This window comes from Anopheles ziemanni, chromosome 2 (genome assembly GCF_943734765.1).
Source record: "Anopheles ziemanni chromosome 2, idAnoZiCoDA_A2_x.2, whole genome shotgun sequence".
NCBI classification, from domain to species: Eukaryota; Metazoa; Arthropoda; class Insecta; order Diptera; family Culicidae; genus Anopheles; species Anopheles ziemanni.
The window spans coordinates 93,357,395-93,385,061 of NC_080705.1; the positions used below are offsets into that span (position 1 = coordinate 93,357,395).

Genomic DNA, 27,667 nt, shown 5'->3' on the forward strand with positions numbered 1-27,667 from the left:
GGAAACACACCGGGTCGGGGTTTGGTTTTCAGTATAAATAAATCAAAACCGCCCTCCCTGAGGAAGGTTGTGGCCCGTGGAGGGATGCATATTAGTACGAAAAGGAATGTACATCGCTTTGCTAATCGTTTGTACACGAAGATCGGTTGTAATTTGAACCGAGAGATTTTGAGCGAGACGATTGGAGATGCGATGCTGATTGCGAATAGATAACTCTGTCATCCCTTTCGACGTGTGTATTGGTGTATTGCATTCTATTCCCTATTGAACCAAGTGATCGATTTTTTTGTCAGTTCCAACCCCAACATTTAACCGAAACGCCAATGCCATTTCATCCGTGACACTGTGTTTGTTTTTTTTGGCACGAACTTCGACATTTTTCGCTCGTGGAAATGTGTGTTTTTCTTTCGCTTACATCGTGTTAAACAGGCTGCAACGAGTTGCTTGTACGTGTGCCGATGCTTTGCAGAGGAGAAATTATGCGTAAATTATATTGCTTCCGTTAGGAGAGAAAATGTCGAAGCAGGTCTGTTCAAGCAAGTCCGGTGTAGATTTAAAAAAGAAAACAATTAACTGTTATTTAAAAAACCGAAGCTAAAGATTTTTATTGTCTCGAACGCGAGCTAAATATCCAAAGTAAAATCAATCCAGAACCAAGGAAACTCATACACGGTTGTAGCTGCTTCCTACACGGTCGCGAACGGGGTTTGGCAAAAACGTCCCGAAGGAAAAAGAAACCCACGGTCAAAAAGTGCCATTTGTTCGACGGTCAATCATTTCGAATTTCACCAGATTTCTAACCGCCAACGTATTCGTGTACACTGGCACGGAAAGCGAATCTACAATATTGTGATACCCGCTTTTCCGAGGGATACTGTTTGTTGATTTTCTTCCCACACGACCCCAACCACTGGTCGCGCTTAACGTCTGCTTTCTCCCCCCCCCCAAGAAGCAGCGCCAGAGTATTTCCAACTAATTTTTCTTTCTCCTCTCTTTCTCCGCTCCGGCAGAGTGTGGACCCATACTTGCAGAAAACTCGCGCAGCGCAGTGCGTCGAGCGGACGGTTGCCGAATTCGCCGAGCGCCAGTTGGCCATCAGTAATGAGTGGGAAAGCTGGAACGCTCGACGCCGCACGGAGACCACACTGAAGCAAATCATGGCTGCCAATATAGAGGTAATGGCCCAGTTGGGTCCTGGTTTCGCTTTGTAGCGGTCGTTCAATACTGTCCCCTCGTTTTTTTTTCCAGACGTTGGCTGTAACAACTAAGCTGGAGGAGCAGTTGTACCCGATCTTTAGCACCGCCTTGGACAATCCGACCGATCTGCTAGAGTTTATCGATCGCAAGCGGGCGCAAATCCAGGCGGATATTCGCACGGCCGAGATGGACCTGACGCAGCGCTTTGATGCGATCGCCCAGCTGGAGAGTGATGCGACCGCGAGCGTTGTGGAGGATATTGTTGCGATGAAGAACAACTTGAACTCCATCAAGACGAAGCTGCACTCGATGGGTGCGGACTTTGCGGAGCTCTCCGAACCGATCGAGCAGTTCCTGCGCTCGATCGTGCACTGCCGCGACGGCATCAAGGAGTACTTCGCGACGAAACAAACCGTCACCGATCTGGGCAGCGTGGAAGCGATCGCCGAGGGCTACGAGCAGTTCAAGCAGGGCACGATGGAACACTTCCGCAGTCTGCTGCAGCAGAGTGAGCAGATCATCGAGCGCATCAAGGCCCAGGAGCCGCCGGGAGCGAAGGAGATGGACACGGACAAGATCATCACCCTGCTGGAGAACCTGCGCACCTACTTCGAGTCCCAGACCGAGTCGGAGAACAGCGAGCTCAAGAAGCAGCACAGTGTGCTGGCGTTCGATCGGGAGCTGAACGACGTTCGCGGCACCATCCGGACGGCGGGTGAGCGGTTGGAGCAGCAACGGGGCAACTATGGCACGAATCTGGCCGAGGCTCAGACGGCTAAGGTGGTTTTCGAGGAGTACGCAACGAGTCTGCAGGTAAGTCACGGTCACCGTCGACCGATCAGGGCCACGAGTGATAGACCTAGGACAAGGTCGTCCACGGTGTTGCGATTAACTGTGGACATTTATCACCTGCGAGCCAGCTTACCGGCGCAGCTAATTGCATTCGCCATGCCGCCAGGCGCCTGGCGGTTTCCGTTTGAAGGTGCGACAACCTTTTGCTTTTCCGACACTCGCCCGCAGCGAGCGTGGAGGTGGTTTGGTGTTGGATTTTCATTGAAGAAGAAAACCCGTGACATTAATTACCCGGCCAGAGGATGGCGGAAGAAAAGTGTTCGCAGTTCGCGCAAAGAAAACATCGTCGGGCGTATGTTGTCGGGATTGAGTGTTTTTTTCTTCAGCGCTTTATGTGTGGCGTTGGTGGTTGGTGGTTTTTCTTCGTCCCGTCCATTGTGGCTATAAAAATCCCACAAGATTTGGAGAAACGAAAAAAGACATTTTCCCGGCCCGATGTTTGCTTTCGTTCGTTTCGTTCGTGTGTTCGTCGAATGTCATAAATTTTAATTCCAACGCAGTGCCGAGAATGACGATCCCGATCTCCCCCCCCCGAGCGTAGGTGTGCGTATGTGTGTTGTATCATGGACTCTTGTGTGTTGTTGGGTGATGAAAACCGTCGAGAGTTCCGCTGCATGCTATAGTATTCTTTTCCTCTTCTTTTATATGATTTCCTCGTGAAGTTTTGGATTACGATTTGGTTCGGAAATCGAGTGACACTGGGCACGATTCCGAACGTTGTCTGATGAATGATGTCCTCCCGGATTAGCGCACAGCTGTTGATCGGGCCAATTATTGATGGGCAGCGGGCCGTATCGAAGTTTGAGAGGAGGGTTGCTGTTTGAAGCGAGGAGGAGAGGAGCTTGTCGACCTATTTTTAATTCTACTTGCGAACTGAAAGGCGAACATATTCCCGCTAAACACGCCGAGGACTATTTCCCACGTTTTGAGACTGGTCCAATTTTGTAATCAATATCGGGCAAAGGAACAGCTAACACAGCAGAGTGTTAAAGACGTTTGGCGAGTTGGCTCGTCTATCCTTTGGAGGTTTTTTTGGCGCCACCGCTTATGAAATGGTTAAACTTAGACACAATGCACGTCAAACAATAATGCATATGTGCAAATAATTGGCGCTCGAACAAACACGATGAGATAATCAGAATCAGAAGGAATGTTTTGTCTACAACGCTGGGTGCACATAAATGACAGAAATACGAGGGCATCTGCATCGACCGTTGTGCTATATTTGTGTTTGTGTTACGCAAAGTGCATTTGTGTACATTCCGAACACATTCTCCCGTCCCTTCGACCCAGCCAATTGGGTGTATTTTCTTTTGGTTAGGCCACAGTACAAACAAACGTTTAGGAACATTGGATTGATTCTGAAGAAGTTTAGTTTTTCACTCAACAATAACATGTTACTTATTGCTTATAACCAGATGGAACATGCGTGGAGAATGTTTTACTTGTGTGCATTTAAAGTTTGGTGTAAACACCTTCCATTTAGAAGATTCGTTTTGTATAGGAAAGGTCTTTGATGTTCTCAAAATCTGACAGCAACTCCCTCAACAACATCAATTTTCAATTATTGTTGATTGAGTTTTATTATGAAATCATCACCTACACTCCCTTAAATCTCGTTCAAAACCATTGTCACTGTTTACCGCTAGCTGCAGAACTTCTTCCTTTCGACTATGGGACGATACAACATTGTTTTGCTTCTCGATCTCAACACCAGACGGTTGACGGTAGCAGCAAACGAGGTTCGGGAATTCAAAATTAAAACCAACATCGCTGGTTCCGGAACGTGTTGTGAGCACACACACACACACTCGGCCGGCCACAAACATTCGCCCCGAACTCATCACAACACAAACATCGGGCCGGGTTTTCCACGCTCTCTTCTGTCATGTGGACGGTGGAAGACGGAGGAGGGTCGAGCTCTGGCAGCTGACGGGCGATCGTGTGATCGGCGCGCGAGTAGTGGGCGCTCTATGACGACAGGGGACCGCCCGAGATGTGTACGAGCTATGTAAATATTTATAGAATCAAAAGACTTGTTTGTTCTGCTCGCGGGAAGCTCCCAACGAACGAACGAACGGACGAACGGACGAACGAACGGACGGTAGGCAAATGTCAGAACCGTGTTGGGACAGGGCTGCCGGTGGTTCCCGGTGGAAGGGCGGCGAAAGGCAGTCAATGTACTAATATGCACCGGGAGCGCGCGACCAGGAGGACCATTGGAGAGGACCGGGGACCGCTGAATGATGAATGAGTCGTCTGGCCGAACGCGCTGGCCCGGGGCGCGTCTTCGCTGGGCCATCAACTGCTCATTTTTCTGTCAGTAACAATTAGCGATCGCTCGCGCGCACCTGTTGCGGCATCCACGTGCGCCATGCACGCATCCCGGATGTACCTCTCGCGACCCGGGGGTCGCGTGATCGTGCGTGACATTTAATTACGCTCGCCTGTGCGGGGAGGAGGGGGATGTTGACCTATGGGTTGACGAATCGAACGGGTTGTTGGATTTAATGCATGCATCAAAATAAACCGATGGATGTAATTTAATCTGTCATCTTACTTTCAGGAGCTGAAGGAACGTGTCGATACTTTCCTGAACTCTGGAGCGGAACTGGTGCGACAGTATCCGGAGACAAGCCCGTACGTCGAATCGGAAACAAACAAGATTCGCAACGAATGGTCGGAGCTCCTGCGTAAGCTGGAGGAGCACCGAAGCCTCTACAATATCGCGATCGAGTATTTCACGTTGATCAGCTCGGTAAGAAATGGAGCCAACTGATGGGAAAATAGGTTTTTAGACTAATTTGTTTCCCTTCGTGTTCCAGGTTGAGGACAACTACCGCACACTCAATGCAGAGCTGATCAATGCCAACAACAAGCTGACCATCTTGAACAACGTCGACGTGGCGAACGATCTGGTCACGCAGGTGGACGCCACCATTCGAACGCATGAAACGCAGCAGCTGGACACGCTGAAGCACATTTCCAGCCTATCGACGCGGCTGTACGGTTGCGATAAAACCGTCACCATCTACACGGAAAACACGAAGCTCTTCCAGACGTTCTACAAGATCAAGACGGAGGTGTACGAGCGTGCGAAGGAGTTGGCGGAGCAGCAGCGCCAGCGCGAAGAGGAACAGCAACGCCAGGAAGAGCTGCAGCGCGAACAGGAGCTGCAACGGCGCAAGGAACAGGAGCGTCTCGAGCAGCTACAACGCGAGCAAGAGCAACAGCGACTCGAGCTGGAACGATTGGAACAGTTGCATTTAGCTGAGGAACAGCAACGTTTGGAACAGCAGCGGCTGGAACAGTTACGACTGGAAGAGGAGAAGCTCCGTTTGGAACAGCAACGTCTGGAGCAACTCCAGCGCGAGCAGGAGCAACAGCGTCTCGAACAGCAACGCCTCGAACAGCTACAACTGGAAGAGGAGAAGCTTCGCTTGGAGCAGCAACGGCTCGAGCAACAGCGTTTGGAGCAGCTGCAACGTGAGCAGGAGCAGCAACGCGCCGAACAAGAACGCCTCGAACAGTTACGACTTGAGGAGGAGAAGCTGCGCTTGGAGCAGGGACGCCTCGAACAACAACGTTTGGAGCAGCTCCAGCGTGAGAAGGAGCAACAACTTCTCGAGCAGCAACGCCTCGAACAGCTACGATTGGAGGAGGAAAAGCTACGCTTTGAGCACGACCGTCTCGAACAACAGCGTCTGGAGCAGCTGCAACGTGAACAAGAGCTTGCTTCGCAGCAGCAAAAAGAGCGTGAAGCACCGCCCGTTGTTGAGGAGGTTAAAATCACAACCACTTCGCACTCGAGCTTGCCACATCAGCAGCAATCGTTCGATGTGCAAACCATCGATGAGGAACAGTATCTGCAAGAACCGCAAGCTCCGCTGGTGATTCAGACCGTCGAGGAGCAGATTCACGAGCAAATCCACGAAGTGGTCACGACGACGAGCACACTTTCGTCGGTCCAAACCCAACCCCAGCCGGAGGTGAGCTTATGCTTCGTCCAACCGTTAGCCGACGTTTGCGTACAGGAAGGACAACGTGCACGCTTGCAGTGCGTTGTAGCCGGGTTTCCCGATCCAACGATCGAGTGGTACAAGGATGGGATTAGCGTGCAGGGTAATTCCGACTACCGGACGGGCTTCGATGCGGCCAGCGGCGTGTGCACGCTCGTGATCGATGAAACGGTCACCGCCGACAGTGCCAACATCGTGTGCCGGGCGACGAATGATGCAGGCGTTGCCGACACCACCGCCCGGCTGCTCGTGACGGAGGTTCCCCCACCGCCGAAGCCCGAAGGCAACGCGCCGGTGTTCACGATGAAGCTGCTCGACGGTGGCGTCGCCCAGGAGGGTCAACCGTTCCAGTACGACTGCATCGTCACGGGCACGCCCCCGCCGACGGTTCACTGGTTCAAGGCCGATCGCTGTATCGACGGTTCGCCCGACTATCGACAGTCGTACGATCCGGCTTCGGGTGTGGCCTCGCTGCGCATCGAGCAAGTGTACCTCGAGGATCAGACGCACTACACCTGCCGCGCGGTAAACGATTGCGGATCGGACGAGACGACGGCGTTCCTCACGGTCAAGCGTAAGTATCGAACGCCTCGCACATTCGCACGCTTGGGCACGACGCAGCGACTGCTCGAGCGATCGAGATCGAGAGCAGCCCTAGTTTCGCTGGTTTTGTTTTCGTGATGTGTTTCTCCTCGATCAAGCGATGCCTTGGCACGGCAGTGCGCAAAACCGACTCAGCAAGTACGTTACTAGTGACCGTTGGGCTCGTTACAGATTAATCATGGTCGCGATAGGTAGTGTTTCAAGGTTCCGCGTACTTTAAGTTAATGGAGGCGCCTGGTGCTTGCTTCATGAAGCACCATGCGCCTCCATGTTGGTCAAAATCGGTGAATGAAGTGAATCAGTAAATCAAAAACGCTAAGGTTATTTAGATCGGATAAAGCTTTTAAACTGTCACTTTGGGACGGTGTGATAAATGGTTTTAAATGGCGGCTCTAATCGCTAAGAAGTGGCTCTAATGTGCTTAAAACAAATACACACAGTGGACTCCAGGATAAAAAAGTGACTGCTGTGAAAGACACCTAATGCAGCTCTTAACATTCACTTAAGTCCTATCCTAAGCACGGCGGAAAGAAAGGCGGGAAAGAAGTAAAGATCATCGAGTGCCTACTTATGGGCCACTCATTTCCTCGTTTCATTCGAATGCTCGGTTTGCATGCTCGGTGTGTCAGTGAAAATTAACCGTTCTCCACCACCGCGTGTGCTAATCCGTTGCAATAATTCTCTGCACCCAATTGAAGAAGACAGATGAGAAATCCGGCAACAGCTAAGCCCCTTAAGCGGGACACCACGCGTCCGCTTGTCTGTGCCCTCGGTTCCAATGATCTTCCGAGACATTTCAGATTATACGCTCGATCGCATTCCGCTTCGGGGTGGTTGGCGTTCATCTTGGCGGCATCTTGCGGGGCCCATTTAGTGGGCATGTTGCTGCACTTTGTTGCTACTTTGTATCCTGTATCTGAAGAGCACTTTACGAACCACTACGAAGCAGTTTTGTTCGCAGGTTTATGCATTTCTGTTTGTAGATCGTCTTCTAGGCCGAACGCACGGTTTAGTTGAAACAAAACAACGATAATAGAAGAAGAACAGAATAACATTGAAGATCATATTTCGCTTCCATTTGCACAACAGACGTTTGCGTTTTCAACATCGCACGCAATCCTTTACCGCGTCTATGACGGAGGTTGAACCGCAAGTAAACGGAACAGCAACAAAAATATGTATTCGCAGCTATTTTTGAGCGTCTTGTACTTTCCTTCCACTTGCTTCGTGCGTGTTCTTCCTCGTTGGACTTCGGCATCGGTAGCGCCACAAAGGAATGAACTGCCTTCGGTACTTTAGGCTTTCGAAAAATCAGCTGCTCGCACCTGTTTCCCAAACGGATCGGAAGCTGTTGATGATATAACTCTTGTGCCGATGACTTACAATTTATTTTTCCCCAACGCAGCGCTGGAACCGACCGAGTTTCCCGACTTCCCGGAGCCGCTCTCGAACGTGATGGCGCGGGTGGGGCAGAAGATTCGGCTCGAGGCCAAAGTGACCGGCACACCGCAACCGGATCTGATGTGGACCCACAATGGGAAGCACTTCACCAACCGGGAGGTCAAAGTAAGTAACGTTTGTCGCTCGATTTTCGCTCTGTTCCCCCTTTAGGCCACCCTTCTGGGGGAAACTACGATATATCACACAGCAAACACAGATTGGTTTTAGGTGCTCCCGTTCAACCAAACTCGTATGTAAATAGACGTGTTTCATTACGTTTGTTTTTTTTTCCTGATAGCAGCAAAATAACTTGATACCATTTCCGCCAAAACCTCGTGTAAATATGTACATACGAAATGAAAGTCCTCGCTGCGAACCTGTGCTCCCCTGCGCCTCAATTAAGTCATCCAATGGTGCATCATTTCAGGTTGTCAGCCCGAATTAACGCATTCGCGTCTCATTTCCTGTTGTTTCGTGTAATCCTAGGCTTCCCTTGGCTGCCCCTGCCGCTCGCTCGCGTGCGTGTGTGTGTGTGACCCCTTTTGTCCCCGTTCATCCCGCGGCTCGGTTGGTAATTGGCAGGGCCCCGGGTTCGGTTCCTTGATTCCTCCTCTGGAAAAAACGATGAACGATGGCACCAGGGAAATAAATTTAAGTGTTTGCAACGGAACATGAAACCTGTCCCGAAAACAGGTCGGTTTGGAGTTCGCACGGTCGGATTCGGCTCGTGTTTGACGGTTGTACTTGTACGTTGTCGTTATTTATTCCACGATGTGTTCCAATTCTGTAGATTTTAATTATAATAGTTAAAAATAGATAAATCTCTCTCTCACTTGCGGCGGGGTTTTCAACTACGCGAGGTGCCGGACCGGACCGAAATGTTCGTCGGTGTGTGTGTGTGTGTGTGTATGTTTGTTGATCATGTGCGCAAGCGTCATCCACCAGCAGAATCAACGCTTCAAGACAAACAGCCACACACACAAAGCGAGCAGTGGTGACAAAATTCGGTGCCGATCGACAAGAAAACATATTACGAGCTCGGGCCTTATGAAAACTACGACAACTGCACTCACAGGTGGAGAGCTCCTTTCGAATAGGGGGACCGGCAGGCGACACTTTCGTCACTAGTGTTGGTTTGCTGGTGTTATGACATCCTCTCCGGGGGCGAGAGTGAGACGCAATCATCGTGGAAAGATCGATGTGTGAAGCGAACCATTGGAATGAACGATGAAAATGATATTTTCTTGGGACACCGCACTGATTTATGATCGATGGGAAGAGATTAGAGACGAGGAGCACTGGCACAGGCAAGTGTCTACGTCTGTGAGCGATCCCTTTCGGTATGGTCTTTGACTCCCGCATCCGTTCATCCTGCTGTGAGCGCCCCCGAGAACAATAGATGTTATGAAAGATGAAGGATTATTCTCCGCAAAGGCCACCTAACTTGGCAAATTAATATTCATGTTTTCCGCCCCGCAAAGATCGTTTTTCCAACCTCTCTCGTGCTTAGAGTGTCTGCTAAGTGGACTGAAGGACTTGTCTACGGTTTTCCCTTGGAATTATTACACGACGCGATGTATTGCTCTTATACGCTGTATGTTGCCATAAAAAGGTAGAGTGCTTTTCATAACTATAGAACCACTTGATTTAATTTTAAATATGCAAAAGAAAACTGCAGGGTATTTTTCAATATGAGAATGAGTAGGTTGACTCGTAGTTAAACTTGTTTTTAAATTATTAACGTTGTTTTAGTAGCGATACGAAGTGTTTAAAGCTGAAAATATTTGTTTGGAAATTGAAGCATACATTTTTTGATAAAATGCGCAAAACTTGTATTCTCTGGTAATTCAACGTGGAATACATTAGGTATCTAAACCATATTCCTTAAGCAGTGTTTTAAGGCCATTTTAACAGCCATGCAGTAAATTTAGAAATGCAAAAATTCTAATTCTATAATGCTAGATAGTAATTTTTGTAATGTCCAAAGAGAATCAGTGGTTTTATCGTGACGGAAAGCACTGTATAGTGAATAGAAAATAATGAACGTAAGAAAAATCTCCTTCTTGCAGTGGTGAAGGTGAGGGAAAACCGAAACCACAACGCGTAAGCCGAGACCGAAAGGTTGAATGAACTCGTTCCATCCATCCATCCAGCGAGCTCCCCCATTTGCGGTGTGAAAAGTTCGAACATGAAAACAAGTGTCCCCACTACGCGACACTACGCAACCACCGCGTGGAAAAGCGAGCGAAAATGAGCAGCCCCCTTTTTCCCAGCGATGCATTTCATGTCGGAAAAATGGTGGTAGAAAACCCGAGATCATCCACTGCGTGTGTTTTCCGGCTCGTTTGCGGCAACAGTGGGGAGTTTTGGGAAAAGGGATAATCCGTGCGTTGAAATGGGCCACATTTCCCCCCTCCCCTCGTACAACTCCCTTGGAGTCGGTCTGTTTTGAACCGATCGGTGTTAATCTGTTCTTGGGCCTATTTTGTGGGGGAGAATGGTGGTCTTAAACACGGGATCGTGTTGCGGGATAGAAGCTCGGAAGACGATCGATATGCGACGGGAAGGTTCGTTGAATGTGTCCGTCCACTTCGGGGGGGTTTTTCCTGCTGCGAAGGAGAATACATGTTGGTCTCTCACACACAAAAACAGTGGCGTTGCTTACACCTTGATCGAGGACGGGATCGCACGAGAGTGATTCGAGCAGCACCAACACACACACCAGTTGCGCATCGGCTCGAAGAAGTCGAGGAAAATCTCGGCAGCGATAGAAAGAGACCGAGCGACGCACTAAGACAAGCGCAAAACCAAGCGGGGTGTCGTGATCACCCGAAAGCAACAGGGGGTTCGCTATTGACCGTTTCCCGTTCTTCATTTTAGTTCTTCTACGAAAACGGCCGAGCGCAATTGGTCATTGACGAGGCATTCCTGAAGGATGCTGGTGTCTACACGCTGACCGCCAAGAATCTCGCCGGTGAACAGTGCTGCTCGTGTAATGTGGTAGTGAAGGGTCGGCTGCCGAACGAAACCAGCGACTCGGAACTAGCAAGCGATATGGAGCCCGTGAAGCCGTCGGTGCAGCTGGCGCTGCGCGACGTGTCGGTGTTCGAGGGGAAGCCGGTCCGGCTGGACTGCGTGATCGTCGGTCAGCCGGAGCCGGAGGTGATCTGGTACCATGGCGAGCGGCCGGTGAAGGAGTCGGCCGACTTCCAGCTGCTCTTCCAGGGCGACCGCTGCTCGCTGGTGATCCGCGAGGCGTTCGTGGAGGACGCGGGCGAGTACCGGGTGGTGGCTATAAATAGTGCCGGCGAGGCGTCGAGCCAGTGCGCGCTCATCGTGACGCCGCTGAACGCGACCGGCGGTGTGCCGGCGGCGGTGCGCCAGCAGCCGGCGGTGATGGAGCGCGCGCCGGCGGTGGCCGGATCGCCGCCCCGCTTCGAGCGCCTGCTGGCCGACATCCTCGCCGACGAGGGCGAGCGGGTGCAGTTCGAGTGCGCGGTCAGTGGCGATCCGCGCCCGAACATCCGGTGGTACGTGAACAACCGCGAGATCGCGACCGACGTGGCCGTGTCGCCGAGGGTGCACTGCGTGGTGCGGGAGGACGGCGTGGTGAAGCTCATCATCGAGCGGGTGCTGCCGGACGACAAGGGTGTGTACACGGTGAAGGCCGTCAGCCCGGCGGGCGAGGCCAAGTGCTTCTCGAACCTGATCGTCAAGTCGATCAACGCGCCCGAGTTCGAGGCGGTGCCAGCGTTCCTCACCGAGAGCCAGCTGTGTCCGACGTTCCGCGAGCTGTTCGCCGACCGCGTGGTGCGCCAGCACGAGCCGACCAAGTTCGAGTGCATCGTGGTGGGCAAGCCGCAGCCGAAGATCCGCTGGTTCTTCAACGACCAGCCGGTGCAGGGGCACGACTTCCTCGTGTCCACCAGCGGCGACCGGCAGGTGCTCACCATCCCCGAGGTGCGCCCGGAGCTGACGGGCAAGATTACGTGCTACGCCGAGAACGAGGCGGGCAACGCGCAGTGCGTGGCGATCGTGCAGATTCTCGAACAGCTGGCTGGTGGTGGGTTCCCGACCACGCCGCAGCTACCGACGCTCCAGACGACGGGCGAGTCGATGCAGCAGGTCGACACGAGCGGCTCGTCCTGCGTGACGCTGCAGAAGCATGTGACCACCACCAGCTCGTCCTCGTTCTCGTCGTCATCGTCGGCGACCGTGCAGCAGAACGGAGTCGTAGCCCACTCGGAGGTGCACGCCGAATCGGCCAAACAGGACCGCTCGTTCAAGCAGGTGAACGACCTGCCGCCGGAAGTCGCCGAAGCCAAGCAGTTCCAGCGGTACGATCAGGTAAACGACCAACCGGCGGTCATCCAGCAGGAGGCATCCTCGTTCCTGGCGACCGGCGGCGCCGAGATGCACGAGAGCATCATCGCCAACTCGGGCCAGATCAGCACGGGCAAACCGGCCCGCCGGAATACGGCCCCCCGCTTCGTCACCCCGTTCAACGGCAAGATCGTCGACCAGGGCGCTGACGTGGTGATCGAGGGCATCGTCGACGGCTACCCGACACCGGACGTCAAGATCACGAAGAACGACGTCGAGCTGCAGCCGGACGGTGAGCGCATCAGCGTGTCCTACTCGCTCAACAAGATTGTCGTCGAGCTGCGGAACGTGTCGCCACTGGATGCGGGTCGGTATACTGCGACCGCCTCGAACGCGGCCGGCGCATCCACCAGCACCGCCGATCTGGTGGTCAAAAGTAAGCCCCCGTCTTGTTGCATTCGCCAAAAATCTCACGAGCGGTGACTGACAAGTTTCCTGTGCCTGTACAAACTTTTGGAGAAATCTCCAATTACCATCTCTTAGGAGTTAGTTTCCTTCTCAGTTCTTTTCCTTTGGTGACGACGTTCCGACATTCCTGGTGGAGGACTTTAGCTCTCCTTCCCAGGAGAGTTACTTTGACCTTTCAAAATGAACGGTATATATTGAAAAGATCACCTGTTCTCTATCACTGGGGGGATTCCAGACTTCCAGAGATTCGAGCACCCACGACTTCTGGCGTAGAGTGTTTTCGCAATACCCCTGAGTGCCGTGAGATCCCTCCAAAATTCGCTCACCGATCCAAAACAAAAGTGGTACAGGAAACTTGTCGCAGAGATCGCTCGAGAACTCGATTCGCTTGTGTCGTTCTTCACCGTTCAGCTAGGGTCTCGTTATCTTTACGCCTCGTTTCTTACATGTGTACTTTCTTTGGTTCTCCATGCCCGTGTGTTTACCCATCCCTCGCGCTTCCCTTCATCCGCCCCGCGGGAATTTGGCGCCCACCCCAGAGTCCATCTTTCCGCCCGTGTTCGGTCGTCGCCTGCAGGCACAAACTGTCCGCGGCGGAGACCGGGTCGTGCTGGATGTCGAGGTGACGGGCACACCGGAACCGTCGGTCGCCTGGTACCGGGACGAACGCCCGGTGCAGGAGACGCTCGCCCTCGGCAGCTACGCCCTGCAGCAGGTTGGCTCCTGCCACAAGCTGATCTTCGAGCAGATCCGCCCGGCGGACGCGGGCAAGTACATGGTGCTGGCGAAGAATGCCGGCGGCGAAGCGCAGAGCATCGCCGACATTGCCGTCCTGGAGTGCGAATCGCAGGCCGCGCCGGCCCCCCAGCCCGCTCCGCAGAAGCACGTCTCGTTCGTGGACATGGTTCAGCAGCAGCAGGTAAATAATATCGCCTACGGTAGGCACGTTCGTGTCAAGAGTGTCTAGTTCGCCTTTGCCGAAAGTTTCGAAATCACGCGAATGCTTTTACACCAAATTGGGAGCTGACAAGAGTTGAGTTCCTGGCTTGAGTGGTGCTCGTGGTAGAGATATAGTGCACGTCCACGATCACCTTCCCCTTAGCGTGCGTGTGTGTGTGTGTGTGCTTGTTGCTTTGTTTTGGACCCCTCCAAAAAGGCCACGAGCCGTGTGCTAACGCAAACTCGATCGAAAAAGGCGCATTAACAACCTGTCCTGTCCTGTCATGTCCTGCACCTGTGACTGGCGAATGACTCCCGTTTGAAGTGACCGAGTTATGTGAGACTGACGAGTTCGGTAGTCGACTAAAGGCCATCCTGCTCATAATCGATCATGTTATGTTTCTCTCCCCCCCTTCACCTCGGTATCGTATACTATGCACCATCGTCTTCATCGTCACCATCTCCGTCATCTTCATCATCGTTATCATCATCACTGTGTGTGCATCACTTTTCCCACCAAATTGCACACCCAACCCACGAAAATACACAACACACTCGAATGAACTGAACGACTGGGTGCAGCCGAAGTCGGACGAACCGTTCGACTCGTCGGCCCCAGACGGTGGTGATGGTGGTGGTGGGTTCAGCGCCCGCCGGGAGTTTGCAGCCGAATCGATGCTGCACGGGCCGATGACGGAGTCGACGGTCGTCACCGAGACGCGCCGTACGACCGAGGCCACGATGCGGATGGAGCACAAGATCCACCTGCCCGACCTGCCCGTGCGCTTCTCGCAGCGTACACAGACGCCCACGGTGCCGACGGTGACGGAGGGCACGAGTCCGGCGGCGGGCGAGACGTCGTCCACCACCACCGGCACCAACACCGAGCACATCGTGACCCGCTCGGACGCAACGCAGACAGCCACGCAGGTGACACCGACACCAACACCAGCAGCGCCGGCCGCAGAACAATGCTCGGCGGCGAGCGCCGGTGCCGTGGATCAGTCCGATTCGAGACAGGAGAGTGCTAGCATCAGCATCAGCTCGATCGTGCGGGATCGACCGACGAACCCAGTCACAGTACAGCAGCCGACCGACCACCAATTTGACCTGACGGCCCAGCTGGTAGGTGAAGAGGGGCGACGCGCGTTCGTACAGCCACCGCCGCCACCACCACCATCGTCGCTGTATCGCCGGGTAGCTCCCGCCGCTGCCGCCGCCGCCGCCGGTCAAGATACGAAGGGCAGCTATCCACCGGCGGCAGCGCAGCACCGGGGACCGCCGAGCGGCGGCGACGACGAGGTGCTGCTGGTGGTGGACGCCCCGAAGAAGGTTGACTTTTTACGGCCCCAGCCGGAAACGATCCCAACGCCTCCCATTTTCAACCTCGGCGAGGGTCGGGGACCATCCGATCCGTACCATCAGCAATCCGGGCCACCGAAGTTCCCCCATGCGGAACCGACGCTGAAGCTGACGCGCGCCCGAAGCAGCTCGCCCAGGCCTTCCGCCGAAGCGATCGCGATGGAAAAGCTGTGGACGGCCCCGAAAGCGTTCACCGGAGGTGCGGCACCGTGGGTGCAGGAGGAACCACCGCAAGTCTACCGACAGTACCGACCACCGCCAACGCTGACGACTCCCACGTCGATGGGACCGCCGCCATCTTTCACCAACAAGCACCACCAACAAAACACAACCGAACAGAAACAACAACAACAACAACAACAGTACTCGACACTTCCGTTCGCACGCAACAGCAAGAAACCGCAACCGCACCACGAACACCAACCCGCTAAAGCCCGTTCCGATTCGCTTCGATCCGATTTTCAGCCGATCTACCAACCAGCAGGCCCCGCCGCGGTACAGCAGCAGCCAACGCAGATGTACTCGTCCTTCTCCTCGACGCAGCAGTTCCAGCAGGCGTCGTCGACGCTGTCGCAGCAGCAGTACTCGCAGTCCTCGATGCAGTACCAACCGTACAAGCCGTCGCTTCCGGTGGACGTCGCTCCGGTGCAGCAGGCTCCTCCTCCAGCCCAGAGCTTCCCTCCGCAGGTTGCAGTTGCACCGGCTCCATTCAAGCCGGCTCCATCGATGTTCACTCCCGCTCCCGCTCCCGCTCCTGCTCCGACTCCGAAGTTTGCTCCGGCTCCGGTTCCGGCACCCGCGTTGGTGTCGGCACCGCTGCCGCAAACATCGTTGGCAGCTGGAGCGGGACCCACGCCGGCATTCCTCGCCGGACCGTCGTATAACCAGACGCCGCAACCGTTCAAACCACTGCCGCCACCGGCGATTACTCCGAGTTCGCTGACTAACGCTGCTCCCGCTCCGGCTCCGGTGGAATCGTTCGTACCGCAGGCGTACGCACAGCCACCGCAGCCGCAGCCAGCCTACCAGGCTCCAGCGCCGGCACCGGTACCAACCGGGCCCGTCTCGTTGCCACCGTATCAGGAGCCGCTGTCGTTCTCGTCCTCTCATCCGCCGGCTGTTGAGCCGCTGTACCCGGGCCAGCTGGGTTACCAACCACCCACCCAGCAGCAGCAGGCTCAGGTGCAGTTCCAGCAGCCTCCTCAAGCATACCAACAGCAGCAACAGATGCATCAACAGATGTATCAACAGCAGCAGCAGCAGCAACAGGTTCAGCAACAGTACTATGTGGAGCAGCAGCAGCAGGAAGAGGTCTACAAGAAAATGTCGGTGAAGGAGACGAAGAAGCTGTTCGAGGAATCGCTGCTGCAGCAGCAACAGCAGATTCACCAGCAGCAGCTGCAGCAGCAGCAGCAGGTCTCGTACGGTGATCTGAAGGCACCACGGCTGGTGCAGGGCTTACGGCAGCCAGGAGCAGGAGGAGCTCCTGGTGCATCGGTGCTGCCGGCCGACTTTGGCTACGGTGCGATCGCGGAGCTCGGTCTCGAGCCCGGACCGCAGCCGACGATGGGCTACGCTCCGAAGCAGGCGTCGAGCGAGCGCAAGAGCTCCTACTACCGCGAGCAGATCGAGCAGTCGCTGCTGGAGAGCATGGACAAGGAGCCGGAGCGCGTGCCGGCCGGCGGTGTCAAGATTATCCCGCCCAGCCCGCGCAAGAAGTCGCGCCCGGCACCGGCGGCGGGACAATCGGACACCGGCTCCGGAGGAGCGCCTGCGCCGTTCGAGCAGCCGAAGGCTGAGGACCTGCAGCCCGGTTCGGGCATTCCGACCACCGCCAAGAGTCCCTTCACCGCCACCGAGAGCGAGTACGAGAGCGACCTGGACGGGGGCGTCCGCAAGCAGAACGGCTACCTCGCCGATACCGAGGAGGTCGTCCAGAAGTCGGTATCCTTTGCCAGCGAGGTGCAGCAGCTGCAGCAGCAGCAAACGATCGAAAGCAGCTTCAGCAGCTCGAGCAAGGTGGAGAGTCACCACTCGACGGTTGTAAGCAGCAGCAGCACAAGCAGTGAAGTGGTTCAGCAGCAGCAGCAGCAGCAGCAGCAGCAGGTCCAGGAACAGGTACTAGAGCAGCAGCAACAGCAGGCTCCGGTAGTCCTACCCGTCACCGAAACTGCTGCTACCGAAGAACAGCAGCAGCAGATCAGCAAGTTCGAGGAAGTGATCGTTTCCTCGTCGGAAACCGTTCAACAGGTTCGCATAGAATGCATGTTTCGTATCGTGTGCGTGTATGTGTGTGTGTGTGTGTGCTTAGTGTCAAAGTTCCCTGCGAGTGTTATTCCACCAAACATACCCTGCGTTCCTGAGGGAACAATGTTCCCCACCGCTTCAACTACCGAAAAGCGGATGATGTTCCTCAGTTTTCTATTTTCTTCTCGTCTAACAGCGTCCAACTGCGTGTTTGCGTGTGTGTGTTGGTGTATTTGTAAGCTAATCATTCCGACAAGTTCGGCCTCATCCTTAGAGGTTGGCTTCAAGTCCAACCCTCCCAGTCCCCTTCCTCCCGTTCCTTCCACCGTTCGACACATTCCGATCGTCACCCAAGCGAGATGAGTGATTCGATCCTTCTCTCGCTATACAACACGTACGTGCGTGCGTGCGTGCGTGCGTCCGTACAGGCTTAGCTAATCGATCTATGTCAATGTTCATTTTAGCATTTCTTTTTTTTTGTCTTAATTTCACGACCGCGAGCTACACGGCACACGAGAGGAGCAAAAAGAATTAAAGAAAGAAGGCGCAAAATTCGACGATACAACACATCGTGCATCAACACAACAAGCCACGAAATCCGAAAAGTTCGGCGCGCTGGCGACATTACGGTGTCGCACTTCCTTCCCCCGGACGGAAGGGGGAGGGTGGGGGGGTTGAGCGAGCGGCGCCGACGAGGCCATTCCTCCGACCGGGAGGGTGTTTGTGCAAAATTTGTGTGTCAATGTGAAATTCCTTTCGCTTCGAACTTGCTGCTGTTGTGTTGTAGCGTTATTTTAATTGGCCTCTGTGTTGTGTGTGCGTTTCTTTTTTTTCGTAACTTACTTACATTTTTCTTCTTTCTTTTTTTGTTTTACTCCCCCTTCGGCTCCCTTCTTTCGTGTCTATGTTTTCCTTTCTTCTTTTTTCTCCTTGTTCTTGTACGAAACCTTTCTTTCTTCCGCCCGGATTTGCAACGTGTTTGAAACGTGTTGCATCCGGCCGGGTTCTTTTACTTTCTCGCTCGCTTTGACCTGTGGGCTGACTGTAGGAAACGGTGGAGGAAAGCAGCAGCAAGAACTTCCTGGTGAACAACGATCTGCCGGAGGACCTGCAGCCGGTGAAGGTTTTGCCAACCGAGGAACCGCTTCCGACGCTGAAGCATGTACCGGTTCCGGCCGCCGTGCAGCCACCTGTCGTTGAGCAGTTCGTTGAACCCCAGCAGCAGCAGCAACAACCACAAGTCGCACCGGTTGTCCAACCGGAACCAGTTCCGGTAGCGGCTCCCGCTCCCGCTCCGGTGCTGCTGAACGGTGTTGGCTATCCAGCGCCAAGCCCGGCCCAGGGTGCGTTCGTTTCGGACTACGAGAGCGATGCGGCCACGACGGCGACGCCGACCATTGCGGGTTACAAACCGGTCCACCCGGTGTTTGCCCCGGTGAAGCAGGACGGTGCCGTCGGTCCGGCCGTGCCGCCACCGTCAGTATTCGATCCGATCGACAAGATTCAGCCGAACCAAATCAAACCAGCCGACGCACCAAAGATCGAGAAACCAAAGGCCATCAACTACGTCCAGCAGCAGCAGCAACAGCAGCAGACGATGTCCTACCAGCAGCAGAGCTTCCAGCAACAGAGCTTCCAGCAGCAGCAGACTTATCAAACGCAGCAGCAGCAGCAGCAGCAATCGTTCCCACCGGCGGTTCAGTCCGTTCCGGCGCAGTACTACACGTCCGTTACGGGCCAACCGGTGCACAACACGATCGCGACCGAGACCTCAAACACGCTGCATCTGAAGGAGATGACCGAGAGCAGCAACCGTGTGTTGAACATGCAGCAAACGCAGAGCGTCATCAGTCTGGAACAGCAGCAGCAACAACAGTACCGTCAGACCTCTTCCTCGTTTGCGCCAAAGCCGGGTCGGTTCACGCCAGGAGAGTACCGTGACAGCGACGGGTATGAGAGCGATGGCACGCGCATCCGTCCACTCTGGACGCCGAACCCGTCGGACAGCGACGAGCCGCACTATCGCAGCGTCCGGCCCAACTTCCAGCAGCCACGCTCGACCAGCTTGCCGCGCCAGTACGAGCGCATCCAGACGCCGATGGAGTTCGACACGCTGCCGGTGCAGATGCCGTCCCGGATCGACGTGTCGACTGAGGCCGCCCACCAGCGCAGCCAGTCCCTGTCGCGCCAGACCATCGAGACCACGCAGACCACCCTGACGACGCAGACCACCTCGACCGAAACGCTGAAGACGCAAACGCTGGACCGGTACGGCTCGAAGCGGCTGGCCACGACTCCGGTGCCGAACACGCGCGACGACATGGCCGTCAAGGCGCACCGCGTCGCCCCCATCTCCTACATCCAGAAGCAGGCGCAAACGCAGGCCGACGGCATGGCGCAGACGTTCAAGACGAAGGCGTACCACTTCAGCAACGAGGTGATGACCGACATCAAGAAGACTCCGATCAAGCCGATCCTGAAGAACGCGTACGCCGCACCGTACGCCGCCCCGGCTCAGGCTCAGGCACAGGCTCCCCCCCAGTCGTACGCCCCCGTCCCGCAGCTTCAGCAGCCCGCTCCAACCGCAGCTCCCCCGCAGGCCTATCGCGAGGAATCACGAGTGTCGCAATATGGTGAGTACCACCGATTTAGTTTCGTTTTGCTTTAGTTTCGGATTATGAGTTTTCTTCCGACCGATTGGTTTGATTTTTTCGTTTGCGAGTTCATGGGAATCCGGTCTCACGAGGGGTACTTAAAGATAGACGCTCGCCGATCATTATCTAGAAAGCACAAATACTTCAATATCCGTCATCGCCATGAGTGTGATATAAACCTCTCGGGAAGGGATGCCTCTGAATGTTTTAATGTTCATTCCTGAAAGGTATCAAATACAGGGATTTTCAGATGATATCATAACGGTAGCAGTATTTATTCCAACTGCAGCACATGATATTCCAACAGTACCAGTTGATTTTATAACGGAATCATGTTTATTATAACTGTGTCAGTTGAAATCAGAATCGACGCAGTTGATATTATAAAAGTTGGTATTGGCAGGTCGAGCGATGTACGTAACTAGCAAGTATAAACGTACATCGCACGAATGAGACTCTAAGGTAGTTCAACATATCAGGTGAGCTCATCTCGCTGGAATCGCTTTAATTATTATTAGAAAACGAAAGGAATTTTTAAACAAGCAGTGCTGATTAATTTTCATGTTTACTGCGTGTCATTTTTCACTTATTTTTGTGAGCAGTTTCGTTCCAATGAAATCGAGGAATTTCATTCTTTTTAAACCCACCTGCTATGTAGATTAACCTTGGGCTTTTGTTCGTGCGATATACGTTTACACTCGCTAGCTGCGTACTTCACTTAAGCTGCTGTACCAGGAGGATTATAATATCAACTGCGACGATTCTGCTTTCAACTGACACAGTTATAACAAACATGATTGCGTTATAAAATCAACTGACTCTGTTGGAATATCATGTGCTGCAGTTGGAATAAATACTGCTACGGTTACGATATCATCTGAAAAACCCTGTACTTCCCTTCAACGTTTTCAACCCCCGTTTCCTATGGGGTCTTTAATTTTCCATTTGTTTTATGGCAAACCTCGCCGGGAAAATAGGCGCTTGCATAATTGAAAGCGATACTCACTACCATCTTCTTCGTAATGAGTTGCTAAAGATCCGTGGCCTCGATGGCGCGAGAGGACTTGAACAATAAAATCTTTTCGAAGCTTCCGCATCGCATCGTACGGAAGGGATGGCGCAACAGAAGCCCCGGGAAGGCGGGGGGAAAATGTAATCGAGGTTGACATCGGGGGGTCCGTGGCCAGAGGTTTTTTTCCTCTCATTTCTAGGAACGGCATATCGTTCCGTTTTTTCCCCAGATTTTATTTTTTCGAGTCAAATCGACAAAATTCACAAACGGACACATACACGTACAAGCCTCGTCGTCGTCGTCGTCGTCGTCGGGTCGTCGGTTCGATGGACGGGAACGGAGTGGCACAACTGTCGCTTAACGCTCTAGATCCTGAATCTGAGTTGTTGTGTGTGTGTTTTTCTTTTTTGTCTATCAGAACCGGGACGGGCGAGCAGGAAAACCACGGCGACGAATCGAAAACTGTCGGGGAAAAAAAAACATAAGCACACGCACACACATACACATCTACGAAGTGGCAGCGTCTATTTTTAAGCTCCGACTTCGAGCCGTACCGTGGGGAAAATAAAATCATATTTTTCCGCGCATTCGAACGCCAGTCAGTTTCCCGGTGAACCCCATCCCTCTTTAGCTCATTTTCCCCGAGAGCCGGTGGTCAATTTGCTTCTCTCCTTCATTAGGCCATTCATTAACCATTACATCAGAGTGGTCCCGAGTTTTTTTCTGGGCCATTCGTATTTGTTTTTCCTGCTCGTTTTTTGCTGCTTTTTCTCGCGATCGTGTCGATCATCTTTCAGAGATCACGTCCGCTTTTATTTTCCCAGACGATTGTTTTAGGGGATGTCCCTGTTAGTTTATTTTCCGATGTTTTTTCCACCGATTCACTTCGTTCGTTTTTTCATTCAATCATTAACAAACATGCGGGAGCAGTTTGCCGTTAAGTATTTTCTTTTGCTTTGTTTTTGTTCTGTGTAAAGTTCCTTATTTTTATCTTGCGTCAACAGGTTTCGTTTGCTTTTTCACGTTTGTGTGTTTTTATTCGTTTTTTTATTTCCTTTACAAATCAACACTTTTCGATAGTTTTATCCGTGGGCTAATGGACTTTATTTTGAATAGGTTCGTGTCGTAAAATAACACTTCGTTTCACTCGGAGCAATTTAGATCGTAAGGATGTTCTGAGGAAGTTGATTGAACTGTTTTTGTTCTGTTTTTTCACCTCCCATTGGTATGCAAAAAAAAACTACCCAAACTTAATTAAAACCCAAAAACATCTACTAGGCACTAAGCACATCGACCCGGACACCGGAATCATCTACTTCAAGTACGATTTCGGGTACGAGTTCGGTATCATATTTCCCGGCGAGGGTCACCGCATCGTAGCCGGGCGGTCCGGCGGGGGTCGCGGTGGCAGCGGAAGTGCAGGGGGCAGTGGCCGGAAACACCCGCGCTACCTGAACGCGGCCCAGTTCGCCCGGGGCGACATTGCGGTGCCGGTGCTGCACGAGCGCACGAAGGATTACGATCGCAACTGCCGCACGGGCGTTCGATCGGCTTCCGTTCCGGCGACGGAAATGCATGCCAGCGCCCGGTACGGCCCGGTTCCATTCGGTACCACGCACGAGCCGATGTCTTTCTACGGAGGCAGTGGCCGATCGACGCCTTCGCGGGGCCATAGCAACCGGAACAGCTACTGCGCCACTCCAGGTAGTAGTTCTCTTCGCTTCCGGATGGAGTTGTTGACGCATGGTGGTGGCGCTATCGATGTCCGCGCACGCACGTCTTGTGGAGGCTTGCAAGCAAAAGGCACGCCAGTCCAAGACTAGACTAGACCAGCGCTTTCGATGTCAAACCACGTTCGTTATCTTGTGTCTTGTTGCAAATAATCGATGATGACGATCGTACAATGTTTCGATCAAGCTGAATGTTGTCCAAGTGCTTCTGTTAGCATGCTCAATGTTGTACCACTAAAACTCCTTGTCAAGGCTCCAGATCCATGTTCTGCAAGTTGAAGTTGGCATATAATGCATATTCAAAAATTAATTGACAGCCAACAGCGTTAATGATAGGTGTGTTCCAGTTTTACTTTATATTGGTCAGATAAGCCACAAGTCTCATGTTTTCTAAAGGCTTACACTAGAAACAGTTGTCATTGATTTCTATTCTAATTGTTTTCATCAGCTTTTCTTTAATTTTCCTGATGTATTTTGCTTTATTACAAAACTTCTTTCCTTAATTATTCCTTTTAATCAGGATCTATAATTGTTTGCATCAGCGTCTCTTTCACTTTCTTGATGTAATGTTCTTTGCGCGTTTGATAACTAAATCCTAAATTGTGACTTTTATATGGCTTCAAAAAGACTTTCAACGTTTCGTTAAGTTTCAAGATTAGTTGTTTCAAGTGTTTCCCCCATTTTTGAATCACAGATTGGTTTTTAAGCGACTAGAGATTATTTTAATTATTGGATTTTACACATATGTTGCCGTAGTCCTGTTTTATTGATCATCCTTTGGGAAAATCAACGTCAAATGTAATACCAGATGCACATACGGTGTTCTACTGGTTTTCCATCGTAACTCTTTAGCTCTCAGTGAACGACGGGAAAAGGTACAGCGATGATGATGGTGCGCCCTCTTAACTAATCAACCTCTTGACAGGCGTGAATGGGAAGGAGAAAGCTAAAAAGAACCATGAACGCAGAAGAAAACAAACGAAGGCGCCGCCGCCGCCGGCGAGAGGTAAGCGAAAAAGGCAGCCTATTCTATGCGAAGGAAAACCTGTTGAAGAACGCCCGAGGCGCGACCTTGGGTAGCGGGGGGTGTGGCGGTGGCCGTTTTGCGTAAATCACTGCGTCCGCTGACGGGTGGGGAAAATCGCCCGAAATTGTCACATCAACAAGGCAGCCATCCTTCCCCCTCCTCTCCTTCCCGTCCCGTGCCAGATGCGCAGACGGTGTGAGGGGTTTTCCTTCAGCCGGCGATGGCGCAAATTTTGACGTGCGAGTTTACGACCATATCCCTTCCTTCCTAGAATCTTCTTCCTAAGCAACCCAAAAGCAAAACACAAAAAAACGGTCACGTGGTTACATAAGGGCGATTAAAAAGCGTTCGAATTTTCCCCCCGAAGACGTTCCCGAAACCACGGTGGACGTTTGCTCTGCATGTGAACGCGCACCCCATTGTGATTGTTATTGTGGAAATTCAATTCTTTTCTTACGGTTTCTATGTGTGTGTTGGTGTGCGTATGTAGCCCAACACATGCCGTTCAAGTTGATGCAATAGACAGACGGGGTACATGGGACACTGCCTGCATATATTGGGCAACAACATCGAACGCCCGAGAAAACTCGTGGCGGCAAGAAAAACCTGAAAATGAACGGTGCTGAAGTTTTACGACGTGTTACCGCAGGGGAGGGAGCGAAGCGGAGGGATGGAAATTGGACGGAAAGTATTTTCAGAATCCAACTCCGTGTACCTTTGGTGTGGTATGATGGGTTGCAGGATGAGGAAGGGTGAGGGGCAAAATATGCTTGTCCCTTGGTCTCGTCGCAATGGGGGGGGGGGGAAGGAGGGAGGAAGGATCAACGCGGGCGAATGTGAAATGTTGATAATTTATTGGCGCAATTGTTGGGACATGAAAATTTTCCGCCTCAGCAGTGCGCTCTTCTTGAGTCTTTGGCTCGCACATCATGGCCGCTTTGTCGTTTCTTTGTTGTTTTGCCCTTCTTTTCCAAGCCCTCTCTGTTGCCACCCAAGACGACGGAACGTTTGGCCAAAGCGTCTCGGGACAGGAAGGTCTAATCTTTGCGATTTCACACCGAAAGCAGTCGATTCATTCTTAGCTTCTCGTACGGAAACAAATACATTTTCTCGACATTTTTCTAAGGGTGACCTTTGGGTTTGTTTTGATCCTCAGCAGTGAGATAGAAATTTTATATGAATTAGAAGCGCCTGCTTTACAACATATTTCCTCTGACATATACACCTTTAAATGAGTTCCCGCGGTATAACATGATTATGCGAATTTAAAAAAAAAACATCTACATAAAAATGCCTCCTTAGCAATTAAGTGGACGATAAATGTAACCCTTGACGGGGTTTCCTGTTGATTAAATATTGCATGTTTAAACACATTAAACTACATAATTGATTGCATGATTTGCTTATGCTTCCGCTCGCGACGTGTTTTCGTGTGCTCAGTGTGTGCTTTCGCAAGTTCTTTTCGTGGATCCCGTTGAATGAAACCAGAAGGTCAGCAAGTCAAAGGTAAGTACACACGTCGGGTAACAACAGCGCCTCACCGCTTCACGATCATCTGGAACACATAACCTGACAATCGCTATCAGCATCCGTGCAGCTATGCGTGCATGTTCGCTTCCGCTTCCGTGTTCGCCACGTACGTTGTTCTGTTCGTGTGTGCGTATTGTGTAATAGTGATGGGTTCTCGGAACCGCACCCACCGCCCGGAACCGCTTCCGAGCATCTTTAAATCGGCTCCGATTCCTCACGATTCTGTCTGGAGCCGTCCGGAGTCGTCCGGAGTCGTCCGGAGTCGTCCGGAATCGTCCGGAACCGTCCGGAGTCGTCCGGAGTTGTCTGGAGCCGTCCGGAATCGTCCGGAACCGTACGGAACCGTCCGAAGCCGCTAGTCGGCTGCCGGAGTTGGCTATGGACGGTTCCGGACGGCTCCGACAGCTCCGCTAGTCGGCAGCCGGAGTCTGTTCCGGACGGCTCCGAAGGCTCCGGACGGCTTCGACGGCTCCGGACGGCTCCGGACGGCTCCGGACGGCTCCGACAGCTCCGTTAGTCGGCAGCCGGAGTCGGTTCCGAATGATTCCGGACGGTTCCGGCCAGCTCCGGACGACTTCCGACGGCTCTGGACGGCTCAGGATGGCTCCGGACGGCTCCGACGGGTCCGGCTGCCGACTAGCGGGTACGGACGGTTCCGGACGGCTCCAGACAATTCCGGACGGTTCCGGATGACTCCGGACGGCTCCGCTAGTCGGCCGCTGGAGTCGGTTCCGGACGGGTCCAACGGCTCCGGACGGCTCCGGACGGCACCAGACAACTTCGGACGGTTCCGGACGACTCCGGATGGCTCTGGACGACTCCGGACGGCTCCGGACGGCTCCAGACAACTCCGGACGGCTCCTGACGGCTCCGGACGGCTCCGACAGCTCCGCTAGTCGGCAGCCGGAGTCGATTCCGGACGGCTCCGGAGGCTCCGGACGGCTCCGGACGGCTCCGACAGCTCCGCTAGTCGGCAGCCGGAGTCGGTTCCGAATGATTCCGGACGACTTCCGACGGCTCCGGACGGCTCTGGATGGCTCCGGACGGCTCCGACGGGTCCGGCTGCCGACTAGCGGCTTCGGACGTTTCCAATGGCTCCGGACAGCTCCGGACGGTTCCGAGCTCGGAGCATTGCACCTACCTTACGGAGCTGCTCCCGATATTGGTGGAGTCATTCAGAAGCGGTTCCGGTTTTTTGAGGAATTTCCCCATCACTATTGTGTAAGGCTCGAGATCGAGTGGATCGCTAATGGAATCGTTTTGCATTTGCGTCTCCCCGCGTCCGACCCGCCGCACCCCTCTCTAGACCCGACAGCACAAGGCTTCAATCGATCAACGACCAGCACGCCGAACGTGAAGCAGCAGCACCAGGAGGAGGGTGTACCGACCAAAACTCCCTTGTTCGTTGCCGTACGTATCCTTTCGTTTGGTGTTAGGTCCACTCGCCTGATGCTACTCACTTGCTTTTCCCATTTTAGCCCTTGAAGGACATCGCAGTTGTCAGTGGACAACCGGCGCGTTTCGAGTGCATCGTGGCATGCGATGCAACACCATCGATCCGCTGGACGAAGGACGAGGCACCGATCGAGGAGGGCTACAAGTTCGTGCCGGAGTATCGCAACGGCGTCTGCCGCTTGTCGCTACCGGTGGCCTACGAAGGTACGCGACCGAGCACTACAAGGAACAGGTGACGGAGTTCTCAATTTCAACCCGTTTTTTTTCTTTCTCGCGCTTCTCCGTAGGTGACGCAGGCCGGTACTGCTGCCTGGCCGAGAACCATCTCGGTTACGCGGCCACCTGTGCCGAGCTGACGGTGGCCAACGCCGACTGGAGAGTGAACCAGTGAGCGGAGGAAGCTCACCGAGGGGAAAAACCAGCTGGAACGACGATTTCCGGTATTCGAATTTATTCTACCAACCACCAGATGAACGAGGCATTGGTGGAGGCATTGGTAGTGAAAGGAAGGGGACGTATCCCCGTAGGTCGATGAAAGCAGAAGCGGGAAGATTTCCCCGACAATCGAATGATACTGTTTCAATTGATGATGATTAGTTTCAGTTCAAGTTTTTTCGTTTAGTCGTTTAAGTGACGTGGAAGTGGACGATTTGCACAACTGTCAAATTGAGTTTTTTTTGTCGTAATGATCGATATGTTACTGTAATGCTGTATTGCTTTTATCTCTCCTCCGCCCCAACCCCTGGCTTACCCATCCCCAACCCCGCGCCTCTTGTCTGTATAGAAGTTTTGTTAAAAAGGAAAACTAT

The 27,667-nt window shown here is 53.1% G+C and overlaps 1 protein-coding gene across 1 annotated transcript in view; it reads left to right on the top strand.

Moving 5' to 3' along the window:
- The window catches only part of LOC131294788 (titin-like), a 150,060-nt gene that overhangs the window by 18,639 nt on the left and 103,754 nt on the right, over positions 1-27,667 (top strand). The window contains exons 5-14 of the mRNA XM_058322832.1: positions 1,011-1,175; positions 1,249-2,010; positions 4,616-4,807; positions 4,875-6,642; positions 8,077-8,237; positions 10,992-12,870; positions 13,442-13,821; positions 14,424-14,966; positions 15,669-17,453; positions 18,499-20,083. Of these exons, the coding sequence (XP_058178815.1) occupies positions 1,011-1,175; positions 1,249-2,010; positions 4,616-4,807; positions 4,875-6,642; positions 8,077-8,237; positions 10,992-12,870; positions 13,442-13,821; positions 14,424-14,966; positions 15,669-17,453; positions 18,499-20,083 (9,220 nt within the window). The remainder of the gene's footprint in view (positions 1-1,010; positions 1,176-1,248; positions 2,011-4,615; positions 4,808-4,874; positions 6,643-8,076; positions 8,238-10,991; positions 12,871-13,441; positions 13,822-14,423; positions 14,967-15,668; positions 17,454-18,498; positions 20,084-27,667) is intronic.